General features: G+C 50.0%; 2 protein-coding genes and 2 non-coding genes across 9 annotated transcripts in view; all 4 read left to right on the top strand.

Moving 5' to 3' along the window:
* Positions 1 to 298: 298 nt before the first annotated feature.
* Positions 299 to 6,752, top strand: ATP5F1B (ATP synthase F1 subunit beta). The gene is made up of 10 exons (XM_032420857.1): positions 299 to 522; positions 993 to 1,175; positions 1,410 to 1,584; positions 2,432 to 2,553; positions 2,809 to 2,993; positions 3,510 to 3,668; positions 3,790 to 3,912; positions 4,577 to 4,789; positions 5,721 to 5,922; positions 6,486 to 6,752. Exons 1-10 carry the CDS (start codon positions 396 to 398, stop codon positions 6,581 to 6,583), a joined length of 1,587 nt encoding a protein of 528 aa, XP_032276748.1. The 5' UTR covers positions 299 to 395; the 3' UTR covers positions 6,584 to 6,752.
* Positions 1,241 to 1,316, top strand: LOC116642687. Its single transcript, XR_004301373.1, has one exon. It is a non-coding gene; the product is annotated as a small nucleolar RNA SNORD59 (small nucleolar RNA).
* Positions 2,637 to 2,708, top strand: LOC116642686. The gene has a single exon (XR_004301372.1). It is a non-coding gene; the product is annotated as a small nucleolar RNA SNORD59 (small nucleolar RNA).
* Positions 6,753 to 8,439: 1,687 nt separating the features above from the next.
* The window catches only part of BAZ2A (bromodomain adjacent to zinc finger domain 2A), a 34,197-nt gene continuing 26,725 nt past the window's right edge, over positions 8,440 to 15,911 (top strand). For 3 of the 6 annotated variants that reach the window (XM_032420508.1, XM_032420512.1, XM_032420513.1), the window contains exons 1-2: positions 8,440 to 8,624; positions 13,353 to 13,437. The gene's annotated coding sequence lies outside the window, so the exon portion shown is untranslated. Of the gene's footprint in view, positions 8,625 to 9,814; positions 9,872 to 13,352; positions 13,438 to 13,990; positions 14,080 to 14,100; positions 14,404 to 15,911 lie in introns of those variants that run through there. The other 3 variants (XM_032420509.1, XM_032420510.1, XM_032420511.1) reach the window with 3 other exon arrangements.

The raw sequence follows: 15,911 nt of genomic DNA on the forward strand, positions 1-15,911 counted from the left end.
GGTCACCTAGCTCAGGGTCCTATCTAAGGTGAGAGCCCAAGGACGGCTAAACTCAGCCCGCACGCTTCACAACAGGAACTCCGCCCCTTTCCGAAACGTAATTCCGCCACGGACTCTCTCCAACTGACATCCTTGTTCTCCAATTATGTTTCCGAGGCTCTGAGGGTTGCACCTAACCTGACAATGTCCAATAAAAATAAGGAATTCAGATTGGCACCAGTTTCGACCAATGGTTGAGAAGATCAGAGATTATTAACCTATAGGAGCAGCACTGAGAGTGATATTCAGCAAATTCATCCAATGGACTTGCTTACTGCAGAGTAGGCCTCGCCCCAACGGCGGGGGAGCTGGCGACCCGGACCGCTGCAGCGCTTAGTCTCCACCCGGGCTCCGCCATGTTGGGTCTTGTGGGTCGTGTGGCCGCTACTTCGGCCTCCGGGGCCTTGAGGGGACTCGGCCCTTCAGCGCCGCTACCCCAAGCCCAGGTCTTACTGCGGGCCACTCCGGCAGCGCTCCAGCTTGGTAAGTGCCTTTCTCTGGGAGCTGGGTTCGTTTCTGCCTCCCCATGACCTTGAGCCGGAGGCCGATTGTCACTCGGGCCTAAGGTATTTTTGGTGTTATAAGGACGTCAGGGCCAGCGCCCTGACTTCTAACGGCGGGAGAACAAGAATAGGTCGCCTGTGGGAGCTTTCTTCGATCTAATTGATCTTATTTTGGAAAAGAGGTTCTCTGTGACGGAAAAGTTCGGGCAGGTGCATTGACCTTCCCTTGAATGGGTCACGGAGCTCTCGAATAATGGGGTTTTGTGCAGGGGAAGATAGTGCAGGCGCTTTCTCGGTGCCTGCGCGGCGCTCCCTCCGGACTCGTCTTACTTGAAAGCGTGAGGAGGTCGGTTGTGGGCCGAATTTACCAGTTCTTGTGGGTTAAGGCGGGGCTTCCGATGACAATTAATTGCCCTGACCCCATCTTCCAATATCTTTCTTGTCTGTTAGCCAGAGACTATGCCGCCCAAACCTCTCCTTCGCCGAAAGCGGGCACTGCCACCGGGCGCATCGTGGCGGTCATCGGTGCAGTGGTGGATGTCCAGTTTGATGAGGGACTACCACCCATCCTAAATGCCCTGGAAGTGCAAGGCAGGGAGACCAGGCTGGTTTTGGAGGTGGCCCAGCATTTGGGTAAGTAGAGTCTGTTAAGAATAGTAAAGAGCTTGTTTAGTCCAAATATCCCCCAAATCAGTCTTCCTTCTATGATGATTTTATCAAAATGACTTTCGTTCTTCTGAGTGTGCTGAAGCCACGTTTTAGGTACTGAGAAGGAGTCTTGGTTGACTTAACGTCTTTCGTGCTAGCTGAACATTAAACATGAAGCCTACTTTGTCCTTCTGTATAACCCTGCAATGCCTTTAACAGGTGAGAGCACAGTAAGGACTATTGCCATGGATGGTACAGAAGGCTTGGTTAGAGGCCAGAGAGTCCTGGATTCTGGTGCACCAATCAAAATTCCTGTTGGTCCTGAGACGTTGGGCAGAATCATGAACGTCATTGGAGAACCTATTGATGAGAGAGGTCCCATCAAAACCAAACAGTAAGTATCCCTTTTGCTGCATCTACATGCAAAGGAACTGCTTTTTCTGCAGGTTTCTTTTCTTTTCTTTTTTTTTAAGATTTTATTTATTTATCTGAGAGAGAGAATGGGAAACAGAGAGCATGAGAGGGGGAGGATCAGAGGGAGAAGCAGACTCCCCGCTGAGCAGGGAGCCTGATGTGGGACTCGATCCCGGGACTCCAGGATCATGACCTGAGCCGAAGGCAGTTGCTTAACCAACTGAGCCACCCAGGCACCCCTTCTTTTCTTTTTTTAAGTAAGCTCTACGCCAGACCTGGCGCTTGAACTCAAAGGTCACGTGCTCTACCGACTGAGCCAGCCAGGGGCCCCTCTTCCGGTTCTGTACTTTTAAGGCAACACCTTCTAGTGTAGCAAAATTTTCCTGCAGAGAATGCTTAAAATGCTGATATATTGTTATCAGAACCACAATCTTTCTGAAGAAAATTAAGGATGCGGAAGTTCTGATTGTAAAAAGAAAAAACTTAAGATTCAAGTTGATTATTTGAGTTTTCATACCAATGATTTAGGTTGTAGGGTTTCCAAAACTGGCAGGTCTTTGTATTACCTATTGATACATGAAGAAGTGCTGTTAGGTTAGGACTTAGTAAAAGGAAAATCTTTGTGACAGTGTAAATTGTTAGGGGTTGGGATTATTGTTTCCTGAGATAATAGAAGTGGAATCCCCTTTATTGTAGAACATTAGGTGAGGTGCCAGATGCCAGTTTGTGTGGAGTGTTGTATAAGATTATGAGTAAAGGGTTAGACTTGAAAATTGAGAGGAATCTTTCAACAAGATGACACTGATCCTTTTTTCCTACCTTTACAGATTTGCACCTATTCATGCTGAGGCCCCTGAGTTCGTAGAGATGAGTGTTGAGCAGGAAATTCTGGTTACTGGTATCAAGGTCGTGGATCTGCTGGCTCCCTATGCCAAGGGTGGCAAAATTGGTAGGTTACTGCTGGTACATATTTTCCAAACCTAATGTGGGAACAAGAATCCTACCGTGTAGTGAGTGGGTACTGAGATCTATCCTTCGCTGATGAGTAGCTTCTGACTTTCGTTCTTCTGAGTTTGCTGAAGCCAGATGCCATTCCTGAGAAGGAAAAAGATAGAAAACCGGGGTAATTTTTTTTTTTTTCTTTAAGTTTGCTTATTTGGGAACACAGAACTCTTAAATACTGCTTCTTTTCAACCTCTTCCAGGGCTCTTTGGTGGTGCTGGAGTTGGCAAGACGGTACTGATCATGGAGTTGATCAACAATGTTGCCAAAGCCCATGGTGGTTACTCTGTGTTTGCTGGTGTTGGTGAGAGGACCCGTGAAGGCAATGACTTATACCATGAAATGATTGAGTCTGGTGTTATCAACTTGAAAGATGCTACCTCCAAGGTAAGTAATGAGCTGATTTATGTCCACATGGTAGTAGTGCCAGGAAACCATTTTAGTTGACTGCATTACTAGCTGAAGCCATGTGTTATATTTTCATTTCATGTGGGCCTACGAAGGAAATTCCCGTCAGGGTTTTCCCTGCAACTTATAATACCAGTAACGCATATTTTCTTTCTTCTTTGACATTACATTACGTTTCCAGACTTTGTTTTCAGTAGATAGTCCCATCTTTGAAAGTTAATTTTGGGACTTGGAGGTAATTCATATGTCTCAACCCTATTTTGTGCCTCTCACTTAGTTTTATTTCCTTCCTATTTCAGGAATCTTGCCTTAAAATTATAAGAAATTGTGTTATTTTGAACCACATTTCTAAAAGGGAAAAGAAATTTGGAAACCAAAATCTTGACGCTTTCTGAGAAGGAGGGTTTTTTGGTAGTTTTCTCTGATTTGGGGACCTTGGGTATATTGCTTCCATATTCTTCTGCCACGTTTTCTGATTGTGTATGATTATTTCAGGTAGCGCTAGTGTACGGTCAAATGAATGAACCACCTGGTGCTCGCGCCCGGGTGGCTCTGACTGGACTGACTGTTGCTGAATACTTCAGAGACCAAGAGGGTCAAGATGTATTGCTCTTTATCGATAACATCTTCCGCTTCACCCAGGCTGGCTCTGAGGTAAGAGAGAAGGCTTGAGAGAACCTGTTTTCATTTGACCTTTCTATGGCATGGTGCAGGTGAGGCTAAAGTTGTAGACCCCTAATACCTTTGTTCTTACTGTCTTTCTCTCTTTTTTAAGGTGTCTGCTTTATTGGGCAGAATCCCTTCTGCTGTGGGCTATCAGCCTACCCTGGCCACTGATATGGGTACCATGCAGGAAAGAATCACCACCACCAAGAAGGGATCTATTACCTCTGTACAGGTAAGAACCATTAAGTGGATTAAGTTCTAATTTGTATAAAGGTATATACAGAGAAGTTACTTATGTCTCAATGTTTTTGACCAGGTTAATGAGCTCCCTGAAATAATGTGTAAAATTCTATGTGTGCATGTTAGAGACCCTAAAACATTAAGAAATGCTCAAAGTAGTTGAAGGCATACATGTGAATGTAGATCACAAAAGTAGTCGTTTCAAGCCTGCGGAGTCTGGAGCTGCCTGGAAACATGTTAAATACATACATATATATATATTACATATGTACATATACATGTATATATATATACACAGTAAAATTATCTTGAGTGTCTAAATTGTTTTAACTTTCAGTGAACCTAGTGAACCATTGTAGTCATGCAAGGTCTTTTGTTTTTAACTGAAAGTGTGGGTATCACTACAATAGAGTTAAAATGTAGGATGAATAACAAAAGGAATGACAAGAAAATTCTTTTATCACAGCTTGGAGGGACCAGATCATCTGTAAGCTCACTCAGCAGGTATTAGGATGGTAAGAAGGCTTTTTTGAGGTGGACTCTTAAATGCTAAGATGGAATGAGATGATGAGGAGAGGTCAGAAAAGGGGGGTGTGTGGCTTAAATCAAATTACTTGGCTTCCTGTTGCTTCTCATGGGTTCTTGACTCACTTTAGGCTATCTATGTGCCTGCTGATGACTTGACTGACCCTGCCCCTGCCACTACCTTTGCCCATTTGGATGCTACCACTGTGCTGTCCCGCGCTATTGCTGAGTTGGGCATCTATCCAGCTGTGGATCCTCTGGATTCCACCTCTCGAATCATGGATCCCAACATTGTCGGAAATGAGCATTATGATGTTGCTCGTGGGGTGCAAAAGATCCTACAGGTGAGTGTTGTAGGTGAGATCGGTGGCCATAAAGTCATACAGTGGAGTTTTGGGGACTAATTTAATACCAGATCTTTCCCGGTGACCTGTGTAATTTGCTTTGGAGTAAGGAAAGATGAGATAGCGGGTTTTTTTTTTTCCTTAAGATTTTATTTATTTATTTGAGAGTGCGCACAAGGGGGAGAGGGAGAAGCAGACTCTCCACTGAGCAGGGAGCCTGGCGCCTGGCTCGATTCCAGGACCCTGGGATCATGACCCAAGCCGAAGGCAGATAGATACCCAACCGACTGAGGCACCCAGGCGCCCCAAGACCAACAGTTTCTTTTTTTTTTTTTTAAGATTTTATTTATTTATTAGAGCACAAGCAGGGGGAGCAGCAGAGGGAGAGGGAGAAGCAGGCTCCCCGCCGAGCAGGGAGCCCAATGAGGGGCCCAATCCCAGGACCCCAGGATCATGACCTGAGCCGAAAGCAGACGCTTAACCCACTGAGCCACCCAGGCGCCCCGACCAGCAGTTTCTATTAGAGAGTGTGAATGAGGTCTCTTGGGTTTCCAGGTACTTAGATTTGGAATGTAATTTTTTCTAATGGCACCATACAAGAAGTAGGGAGGATAAGACCCTGATCTTAGCTGAGGGCCCTCATGATCCTGACTATGTAACTTTACCACTAACTTGTTTCGGTTACAGAGTGAGGTAAGGTGCTAAAATGCTTTGTACAAAGCTCGGTGTGAATACAAGGTGGTAGTAACCCTTAGGTTTTTGTCCAAATTTAAAAGAAATGTGAATTTTGGGGTGCCTGGCTAACTCAGTAGAGCATCCAACTCTTGATACCAGGGTTGTGAGTTCAAGCCCCACATTAGGCGTGGAGCCTACTTAAATAAAAAAGAAGAAAAGTAATATAAATACTCAGACTTCTCTTGTCTTCTCATAGGACTACAAATCTCTCCAGGACATCATTGCCATCCTGGGTATGGATGAGCTTTCTGAGGAAGACAAGTTGACTGTGTCCCGTGCACGGAAAATACAGCGTTTCTTGTCTCAGCCATTCCAGGTAGCTGAGGTTTTCACAGGTCATATGGGGAAGCTGGTACCTCTGAAGGAGACCATCAAAGGATTCCAGCAGATTTTGGCAGGTGAGATTTTGAGTATAAAGCTGAATGTAAAATGGCAGAGAAGCTGAAATCTCTTGAATGCCCATTGTTCTATATTCCCATTCCAGCAACCGTCAAGCAATATATAAGTATATTGTGCCTAGATACATAGTTTTTAAAATGAGCTATTTTTCATCAGGATTCTTTGGAAATACTCTATTTACTTCTGAGAGTGAAACATCATTCAGCATTTACTGAGTGTTTTCAGTCTTACCTGCTCTTCTAGTGAATTACAGGTCCTTGTAAGGAAGGCATTATTTTGTTTTTACAAATTAGGGAAAAGTTTAAAATAACTGGTTCTGATCTCCGGCCAAAGTAGAGAGCAAGAATTTGAATCCAGGTTATATGGCCGGGACCATTTGTTCTTAATCCATACTGTATGATGTCTTGAAAATTAGATTTGTGACGGAAGTTTGTTAAGAAAAGATTTCTTGGATGACAAATTCATCACATTCTGACTGGTGGCCCCAAGTGGTGAAGTATGTATATACTGCAAAAAATGTATCTTTCCACTTCTTACCAGTGGATTTTTTTTTTCCATACAGGTGAATATGACCATCTCCCAGAACAGGCCTTCTATATGGTGGGACCCATTGAAGAAGCTGTGGCAAAAGCTGATAAGCTGGCTGAAGAGCATTCATGAGGAGGTCCTTTTGGCAAACTAAGCACTGGTTGTCTTGCGTGCTGTGCTTCTTGTTGCCCCTAATCCAAAAATCTCGGTTTGCTCTGTAGGCAATATGAGAGCCTTGTTTGAAGACGTTGTCTGTCTGAAGAGTATTTAAGGTTTCCAATAAAATGTACACCCCTCAGAATTGGTCTATTTTTCTTGGTCCTGACAACATGACAAATACTGAATTTTAGAGTGGCCATAAGAAATAGTACAAAGTAGTCCACGTATGTTTCAAATGGGGTCATCAGAAATGAAAAGCCACTATGTTGATGGACAGCTGTGGGTCTTATGAAGGGTTCCCTGTAGAGGATGATAGGACCTCAATAGTAGAGCCTCAGCTTTGGTCTTTTTATTTGTTGAGACAGATTGATTTTGAATATTCTATATATTATTCCTGCTTGGTTAAAAAGCAATAGGGCTATTTTTAGAAGAGCATATTGGGGAAAAATGGGTCTACAGAGAACTGCTATCCTAAGGCAAAACAAGGGTCAATCAGTGAATTGAATGAACCCAATTTTTAGGAAATTATGCTGCTTCTGAAGGATTAATAACCTGCAAAAATCTAGTCAAAAGGGCCCCCTCTGTCTTACCCTGGGCTAGCTTGCTTTCTCCATGCCCATCTCCCCCACCTTTTTTCAGAAAGTGTTGCTGACTACTGCCTGCTGATTTATATCTTGGGCAAGCCCAGAGTTGTGATTCCTTGAGGTAGTGCATGGTGTAAAAAAACTATGAGGCCTTTCCTGACCTCTGCTAAGATCCTTTAGGAAAGCTGGGGAGATTGAATCTTACAAGGAGAAGCAATTTTCAGGGTTTGTGGGATTGCGCTTCTGAACTAAACGATGGAATTAGAGAATTTCCCCTTCATTTTAGCCACTAAAAGTGCAGGGTTAGAAGGAGTACTCAAAAGTACACCCATTTCAGTGTGAAACAAGAGCCTATTACAGTGCAAAGTCCGTTTTGGTGCCCTATTAAGTGTTCTTTCCTGAGCTAGGGCCCATCTCCTACTGCCCTCTGGTGGTAGGACTGGAGACTGCAAGAACTCTGATCTCACCATTTTGAAATCCGTAAAGGCCATTTGCTGGGATGTGGTTCTTAGCTAATGACTGTTTACAAACCAGCTGGGGCTTTTGTCCTGAGGAGGAGCCTGCATCTGTAGGCTCCACCCCTGAGGCATTCAAGTTGGGTCGAAGCAGGGCGGGGACAAACAGATCCCAATTCAGAGGCCCCTGGGGGCTGGAGGTTGGGGAGGGGCCTTGGGAGAGGTGCCAGGGGTGGAGTAGGGGCCTGTAAGTTTCCTCCCATCTGCCTATGACGTCCTTGGCACTAGTCTCTCCTGTGTCATGATCTGGACAGAAGGTGGAGCCCCTGAGCCGACTGTGCCTGGTCTTTTGCTCCCAGAAAAGCCTGGATTTGGGGAAATGCTGAGTTATGGGGGTGGGGGCATTTCCTCTAGGTCCTGACTCCAGTGGGTAAGAAGCTGGTGCAGAAAGGCCCCAAGATACGGGGTCAGCTCTTTCTGCTTTGTTTTCCCATGTTACCCAGATGCAGACCTGGTAACTGATCCTTAAGGTCGTTTGTATCCCTCCATCCCCTCCCCCACACGTTTACGTGTCTCAGCATTCATCGAGAATCTTCTTCCTCTCACTAGATGCAACTATTTATTTCCTTCCCCCTTTACCACTCTCTTCCACCACGCCTCTGGAGTGTCAACACAGATCTAACCTTCCTCCATATTTCTCCTGGTTCTGCCCTGTCCTCACCTCCTCCTCCCTCTCCACCCAGAGAAAGCCCCGCCCTTCCCTCCTCCCTCCCCACCCCAGTCTGTCACACAGGGACATCACCCTACAGCAGTTCAGGCTGTGGTTCGCAGGAAGCATACATTGGCTTTTTGATTCGTGCTAGTTCCCAGCTCACAGTTTAGGAGGATCTAACACCAGCCTTCACGTGAAGGGGGAACCAAGGACAGTGAGGAGCTGGGTGGTCCCAGCTTTGGAGCCCTGCCAGCTGGACATGGGTAAGTATGAGGACCGGCCCCCGGGGAAGGCCTGAAGGATGCCTACCTCCCTCCCTGGCTGACTCAGCAGGGGTGGGGCCTAACCTTTGCTCTTTTGGGGGGTGAAGAAGGGAAAACGGGTCTATAGGGGCACAGGGCTCAGGGGGTGAGTCTGCGGACCAAGGGATCAAGAGCACTGACAAGCTCCGGTTCCCAGGAAGAGCCTGAGACTCTGCACCTTAGGTGGGGGCTTCCCCCCCCACCTCACCGTCCCACCCCTCGCCCCAACCCCTTGCTCCTCCCCGTTTAAGCTGCTGAGATTCAAGTAATATTTTACAGTATTCACTGCTAGCCTCCCCCCAAAAAGTAAAACCCACTTTTTGTTGCGTTGGAGGATTTTTAAGGTGCCTCTCCTCCCCTTATTTTCTCCCAGGCCTTTTAAGTCCCTGTCTTCTCTCCTCCCCCACCGCGACCCACCACCAGGTGGGGGCTGCACTGAGCAGCTGCTTCCTGTTGCCCCAGAGGTTGCTGCAAGGCTGGTGGTGGTTGGGGGAAAACTGAAATAAAGCCGATTCTCACGGTCCCACAGCAGTCCCACTAAGGTTGCTACTGGCGGCCCCCCAAGCTCCAGTCACTAACACTGAGTGAGAGGCAGGATTGAGGTTGAAAGGCCTAGGAGGTCTTCGCCCTCGTGGCTTCCTGATTCCAGAGGCTTTTAAACTTGAGTAGTGCTGGGGGAAGGAGGCTGTGCCTTTCCACAGCTGTATGGAATGGGGCCTTTGGAGCTGAAAACCAGGGAACCTGTTCACCTAGCAGGGTCGCTGTGCGTTACCCCCAGCAGCCGCGGCCTTCCTCCGGCACCCCCACTCCTTGGCGTCCTTGGGACTCTCTTTGTGAGGAGATCTTTGCCGGAGTCCCGAGAGCACGGGCGGAGCTCTCTCCCAAGTCCTCCAGTTCGGACCCACCACCCTCCCCCACTTCACCAGAGAAGTTTGTCGTCTTCCTGGGATCTCTTCCTCCATCTGGGATCCTTCCTGGTTCTGGCCCCTAGGAGACGCCACCCGCTTCCCCCTCCCCCAGCGGATTCTTCGCGACTGCCTTACCCAAGCACTTGTCCCTACCCCAGTAGTTCCTGCCCCTTTAAGTGCTACCCCCCCACCCCCTCCAACACTCCGCCGGCGGCCCAGGGCTGGGGGAGGAGGCGCCGCCGCCACCCGGCTCGGGCCACCTGCGCCGCTGCCGCCGCCCGCGGCCCGGCCCTGCTCCAGGTGAGGCCCGGCACCCCCGCCCCGGACCAGAGTCCCCGGGCAGGGCCGCTCCTGTGGTCCCCTGCCCCGGGGATCCCCGCTGCCCGAGACTCAGGATCTGACTCTCCCCCTGCGGGAGCTGCCCTTCCTCTCTCCCCCGCACTATCTAGTCGCCCATTTCTCCCCTGTCCTCTGCGACCGGAATCCGGAGGCTTCTCACTCCTCTCCGCCAACCTCTCCCGAGTACCCCTCCTATTCTAGACCCAGGATCTCCCCCTCCCCCACGCCTTCCTCGCCAGAAAAATCTCCCGCGGTCTGGGTTTCGCCTCCTCCCCTCTGGATCCAGAGCTTTCCCACGCCATCCTAACCTCCAATGGGAGGGGGAATAACCGCCACCCCAACTCCTCTCCCTTCCCCGTAGTAAGTGGGGGTTGGAGGTTTAGCATAGCCTATAGACACTTTCGGGCCTTGCTCTGCTTAGACCTTCAAGTTCAACTAAGCCCCATCTAAGGCTTCTCTGTAGCTCTCACGCCACCCCACCTCTCCTGGAGTTTGGGGGTCGGACCTCAGCACCCGCCGAGCAGCCCTGGTGGGAAAGTCCCTCTTCTCGGACCTGGGGTGGGCCGGTCCAGCTTAGGAACACTCCTACTCCAGAGTCAGGGAATGGAGGGGGAGGGGGGCACACCCAGAATCTTGTGATTCTGGGCTTAAGGGTCTGTTGGGAGATAGTGGGTGAGGGGCTGGAACTCAGCCTCTAAAGGTGTTAGGGTGCTGGGAGAAGAGAGGGAATCTTAACCTTCTCTGCTCAAATGCAAAGGGAGTCCCCACTCCTGAGGGCTTTCTCCGCCCGCATCTAAGACTACCATGGAGAAGCTCATTGGGGAGTTTGAAACCGGTCTGTGGGTGAATGTGAGGGGGCACATACCAACTTGGAGAGAAGAGGATGAGGTTTTATGGTCCTTTTGATGTGTTATAGGAGAATCTAGCCTCCCCAAAATATGGAGGGGGAGGAGACTATTTTGCAGGAACCTGGAGAGGGAAGGGAGCAAGTTCGAATGGTTAGGGGGTTGAGGGATATCTCCCTTCTAGACCCTATTAACACTATAAACCATTCAGCCAGGGAGGGCAGGGAAAATCTTTAATAATGACCTCACCTCTACTGGGGAATTCCCCCTCCCTCCAAGTCCAGCTGTGCCCCTAGAAAAGTGCCCCTTTTCTTCTGGTGCTTTCATCCTTCCCCCCTCTCGATCCTCCACTCCAGAATGAGGGGACAGGGTGTCTGGATTTGTTTCAGACTCTGAGTCATGTTCCATGGCCTGGAAGAGAGCTGGGTGGAGGAGAGGGGTGGTCGGCTGTGGTGTTGGGGTTGAATTCCAGGAGTATCTGGAGGGGGAGAGGGAGGGAGAGTGGGAGGTAAAGGGATGCAAACGAATCCCCTTCTTTCTCCCTTTCTCTTTCTTCCCCCTCCCAGCCCCAGCCATCTGGCTTCAGAGTGGAGCCAGGCACTGTGGCAGCTGACCCCAGAGTCAGGATGGTGCAGCAGAAACACAGGGAGGGTGAGAAAGGGGGAGCAGGTGCTAATTTCTCCCTTCTCATTTTCTTCATTATCCGCCCACTGGCCTGGCTTGAGGTTCAGAGTATTCCCTAGATATCCTTCTCACAAGTGGCTGAAAAGATGACCATTTGCCCCTTCTTCCCCTTTAGTAGCTTCCTAAAGGGCGATGGGGTGGGTGATTGGCCACATCTGATGGGACTGAGGAATGTTTGGGGACATATGGGGTCAGTCTGCCCTCTGTCGTCTGGATGGGGGGAGAAGCACAGCTGCTGCCTGGGGTGGCTTCTGACTAGAAGTAAATACCCAGCTGTTGGGCATATTGACACCCTACCCTCATCCTTGCTCAAAGAACAAGGAAGATCTCTGGTTAGATGGGATGAGGAGGGGGTCTCCTTCAGGGAGAAAGGTAATTGAAGTCTTTCTGCACCAGATGGGAAGAACGGATCCTGCCCCACTTTCATTTCTAATCCCAGGTGGCCCAGGTGGCCCTCCTATCCAACACCCCTCTTCCCTACCGCTCCTGGCTGGGATAGTCCTAGAGGTTGCCCTGGAGACTAGGCCTTGGGCTCGGAAGGGGTGGGGGCAGTCAGTGGGGCACAGGAGTAACCGGCTCTTCCGGAGCGTAGTGGAGCCAGCGGGTGGGTGTGTGTGGGTGTGTGGTGGTGGGGGAAGGGGCGTGGCTACACCCGTCTGACGGGCGCAGGCTCCTCCCCTGCCTCCCGTCTCTGACTGGCCAGCTCTACGATTGGGGGCGGGAGGGAGGAAGATTATCCCTCATCTGCCCTGGAAAAGGGAAGAGAAAAAAGAGATACTAGCTCTCTTCCCTGGCCCTTTAGGAAGCCACTTTCAATCCCCGAGCTCTCTTCATCTGCCTTTATTATTTTTTATTTTGGAGAAGGTGGGGAATTCCTTAGCTGAAGTTTGCTCGATCCCTGCTTTCTCCAGAAGGAAGGACCCCTATCCCCTGAGTGTGGCCCCCACTTAACTCAGAAACTTAAGGTCAGTAGGCTGTTAGGGTCTTTATTTTTTTCTCAATGGTGACCTATAGATCTGTTACTTAGGGAGGAGAGAAGGGTTTTGATTAATACCTGTCTACTCCTTCCCCTGGTAATCTACTTTTCTCAGGAACGGGAGAGAAACCCTTCTAACCCTCTTAGCCTCTTCCTTCTGGCCCACACACTTTAAGGCTTTGCTGAAGCTCGCTTCTTTATTAGCTTCCCTGAACCATTTGTAGCGGGGAGTAGAGTCTGTTCGCCAAATTGAGGAAGAGCCCACTCCTCTGTGGAGTAAGGAAATCCAATCCAGACTGATGTATTTGGCCCTGCCTTGCCCTGTCCCCATCCAGTTTTCAGATTTTCTTCCTCTCCAGACCCCCAAAGGGAAAGGTGTTTGTTGACCCTTCAACCTGCCAGTTTCATTATCCGCACTCTGTTCCTCTTCCAGAATATTCAGCCTGAGTTTTGCAATTGTTTGTAGAACTGCATCGCATTGAATAGGAATTATCTTGAAGCCTGCAAAGTCTGTTGAGTTACAGACCTGGTTTCTAGTCACATTTTGTCCACTGTTTGACCTTGAACGAGTCTGTTAACCTCTCTGGGCCTTAATTTCTTCATCTGCCAAACCAGAGCAGGTTGAGCCAGAAATTTTCTAAATTCTAACATTATATATATAGACACTGTTTTCCATCGTGGGGCCCCACAATAGACATTTTAGATGAGAGCCAAACTCTAGTCCTCTGCTAGTTTTTTCTTTCCTGTTCTCAGATTTCACACAGTCATTTAGCCCTATCAAAAAAAGTATTGGGGTTATAGAATAGGTGGACATTTGGGACATCTTATTTGCTGTGTCAGTTTTCCGGCTAATCCCCTGCCACTCTGACCAGGTGTAGGCTAGACTCAGGTCTTCCTTGTCCGGTTCCAGAGCCGAGCTTCCTTTTCCTATGCACAGGAATCTTCCCAACCCCCAGAATCCTGCAGATGTCGCTGGGAAAGTGGTGATCCAGCAGGACGAGGCTTACCCCCACGGGACAGAGGTGAGTGGGCAGCAGATGCTGCAGGCCCTTGCCTTTCCCCACCCCTTTTCGGGACTGAACTTTCCTGACTAACCTTTCCGCTTCTACACTTCCACTTTCCAACTACCCAGCCTGGGAAATAACTGCCCTTGAAATTTTCACCTCCACCTCTACCCCCACCCCTGTTAGGGGAATGGCACATGCCTTGGTCCTAAAATTTTGGTCTAGGCTTTTAGGGTAACCTTTGGGATCATGGCACGCCTTTCAGTTTGCTCAGTGTGAAACAGGACTACCGCCCACAATGAGACTAGGCAGAGGGAGCTGTCGGGTAGGCTAGGGGACACCGCGGCGCTAGGACCCAGATCCGGGTCGGGCGAGCGAAGATGCCCGGCGCTAGGACCCGGTGGTGGAGGCTGAGGAGGGCGGCTCTCTCTCGGCCGCAGCTTCCCCGCCCCCTCCGGCTTCGGCTCACTCCTCCCCCGCCGGCCATGTTGGCTCCGCTCGGGCCCCGCGGTTGAGCCGCGTCCCCCTCCCCCCTCCCGGACCCCAGACCCCCTCCCCCGCGGTTCCCCTCCCCTCCTGGCGCCCGGAGCGCGGCCATGTGAACCACCCGTCCCCCGGGGAGAGACAAGCCCCGAGCCGGGCTGGACGCCGCCGCCTCAGGTCTGTTGGGTCTGTGGCTGGGGGCCTGAGGGGAGGGAGCCCCGCTTTCATCCGAGGCTTCCCTCAGGGAACAGAGGCTCCGGTGCTGCCAGGAGCCTCGCTTTGGGCGAGAAGCTGACTCGAGCTTATATCCTGTTAGGACCCAGCCTGGGACGGGGGTCTCCCTGCCCAAGGGGCTGGGAGGAGAAGGGGGCTGGAGGGTCTGCTGAAGACCCGGGCTGGGGCGGCGGGGGCGGGAGGAGCTGTGGAGGCTCCCGGCGACGACGGCGGTGGCGGCGGCGGCGACGACGACGACGACGAGGAGGCGGAGAAGCCGCCTGGCTGGTGATGACTCCTGTGGGGGACTCGGATGGAATCCCCGGGAGGGGCTCCACCTCCTCGGGTGGGGGTGGGGACTGCCCGAGTGCGAAGGGTGGGTGAGGGGGTTCCCTGGGCGGTTTAAACACTCCGTTTGTGGGGATTGGGGCGATTTGGCAGTGGCGAGTAGAGGGTAGAAAGGGTTTCCAGGGGTCTCGGTGTCTCCCTCGGTGAGGGGTGCACGTTCTCTTGAGCGTGGCGAGCAGGAGAGGGCCTTGCTGGAGCGGTGCTGTGCATAGCTCGGGGCCCTCGAGGGGCTCGGGAGTCTCCCACTCCAGGGAGGGGGTTGATAGGGCTGATGCTGACTCCTCTGGGGGACTGGGCTTTTAGGGGCTGAAGGGAAGAATAAAGAGGGATCCCCTTGCAGGGGATCCCTCACTAAGGGGATCCCCATTTCCGTGGCGGAAAAGATGATCCGGTATCATCCCTTTCTTTCCTAATGTTCCCAGTTTTCAGAGGAAAGGCAATGCCAATAGCAGACATCCTTTGTAGGATTTATTGGAGTGCGAGATTTGCATCCTTCGGGGGGCGATGGGGGGGGTAGCTTCCACCTCCATCTGTACACAAACAGCCCCTCCCCCAAGCCTCCTGCAGGAAGTGGCCGGGAAATGGCAGCTGTGCGTTTGCTGCTGCGTCTCTTGTTGTTTTGAAATGTCCATTTTAATCAGATTTGGTTTCATTTTCTGAGGCCTTCTGGGCAAGCTTGGATCCTGCCAACCATGTGGTCTTGGGAGTCCTTTCGTTCGACTTTTTTTTTTTTTTTTTGTAAACTTCATTTGTCAACTGGAAGTGTAGTCACTGCAGTTGACTCACTGAATCCCCATCTACCAACCCCCTCCTCCCACTCCAGAGCATCTCTGCCTCCCCGTCTGGATTTTTTTTTTTTTTCCTTGAGCTAGAGGTCATAGAGAAGCAAACTCAGTCATCCACCAGCCCCGCTGTACTTTGAATACTAGTGATGCAAAATCTCTGAGCAAAGAGAGCCGCCAGGAAGACTTGGGCTCTTTTGTGGCATGAGAGTGACTTTTTAGGGTCCTGCTTAATATACTCTTTATAACTTTCTGTATTGCAGAGCACCTTGTCAAGTGAGCTTGTGAGATGAAGAAGGGTAGATTCTGAGAAGTGGAAGAAGAGGGAATGGAATTTATGTGTTGGGGTAGGAACTGATTTGCAGAGTGAAGGTGATGGGCTTATTTCTCACTGGTGATTCTAGCCTAAGGATAGTCCCTGTGGGAAGCCTGTTAGTTGATGTAGGGTGCTGGAGGGTTTACCTTCTGCAGAACCAGCTGATGAGAGTTAGCTGTCATGTGACTTACTCTTCAATCCATAAAAGACATCTTCTCTCTTGTTACCCTTCTTGGAGAGTGGTGAGCTTTTTTTCCTCTATTCTGCACAGAGTCATGTGTTCAGATTGTCCCTTTCTCCCACCTGATAACTGCAGAAGATTTCTACTATAGCATATAGTGATAGACTGT

This window comes from Phoca vitulina, unplaced genomic scaffold (assembly GCF_004348235.1).
Source record: "Phoca vitulina isolate PV1807 unplaced genomic scaffold, GSC_HSeal_1.0 scaffold23, whole genome shotgun sequence".
Lineage (NCBI taxonomy): Eukaryota > Metazoa > Chordata > Mammalia > Carnivora > Phocidae > Phoca > Phoca vitulina.

Excerpts from the sequence above, each read along its gene's own strand:
- ATP5F1B (XM_032420857.1), top strand. The coding sequence starts at position 396 with ATGTTGGGTCTTGTGGGTCGTGTGGCCGCTACTTCGGCCTCCGGGGCC. Across the intron at positions 1,585-2,431 it reads GGTCCCATCAAAACCAAACA|ATTTGCACCTATTCATGCTG; the intron begins GTAAGTATCCCT and ends CTACCTTTACAG. Across the intron at positions 3,669-3,789 it reads TCACCCAGGCTGGCTCTGAG|GTGTCTGCTTTATTGGGCAG; the intron begins GTAAGAGAGAAG and ends CTCTTTTTTAAG.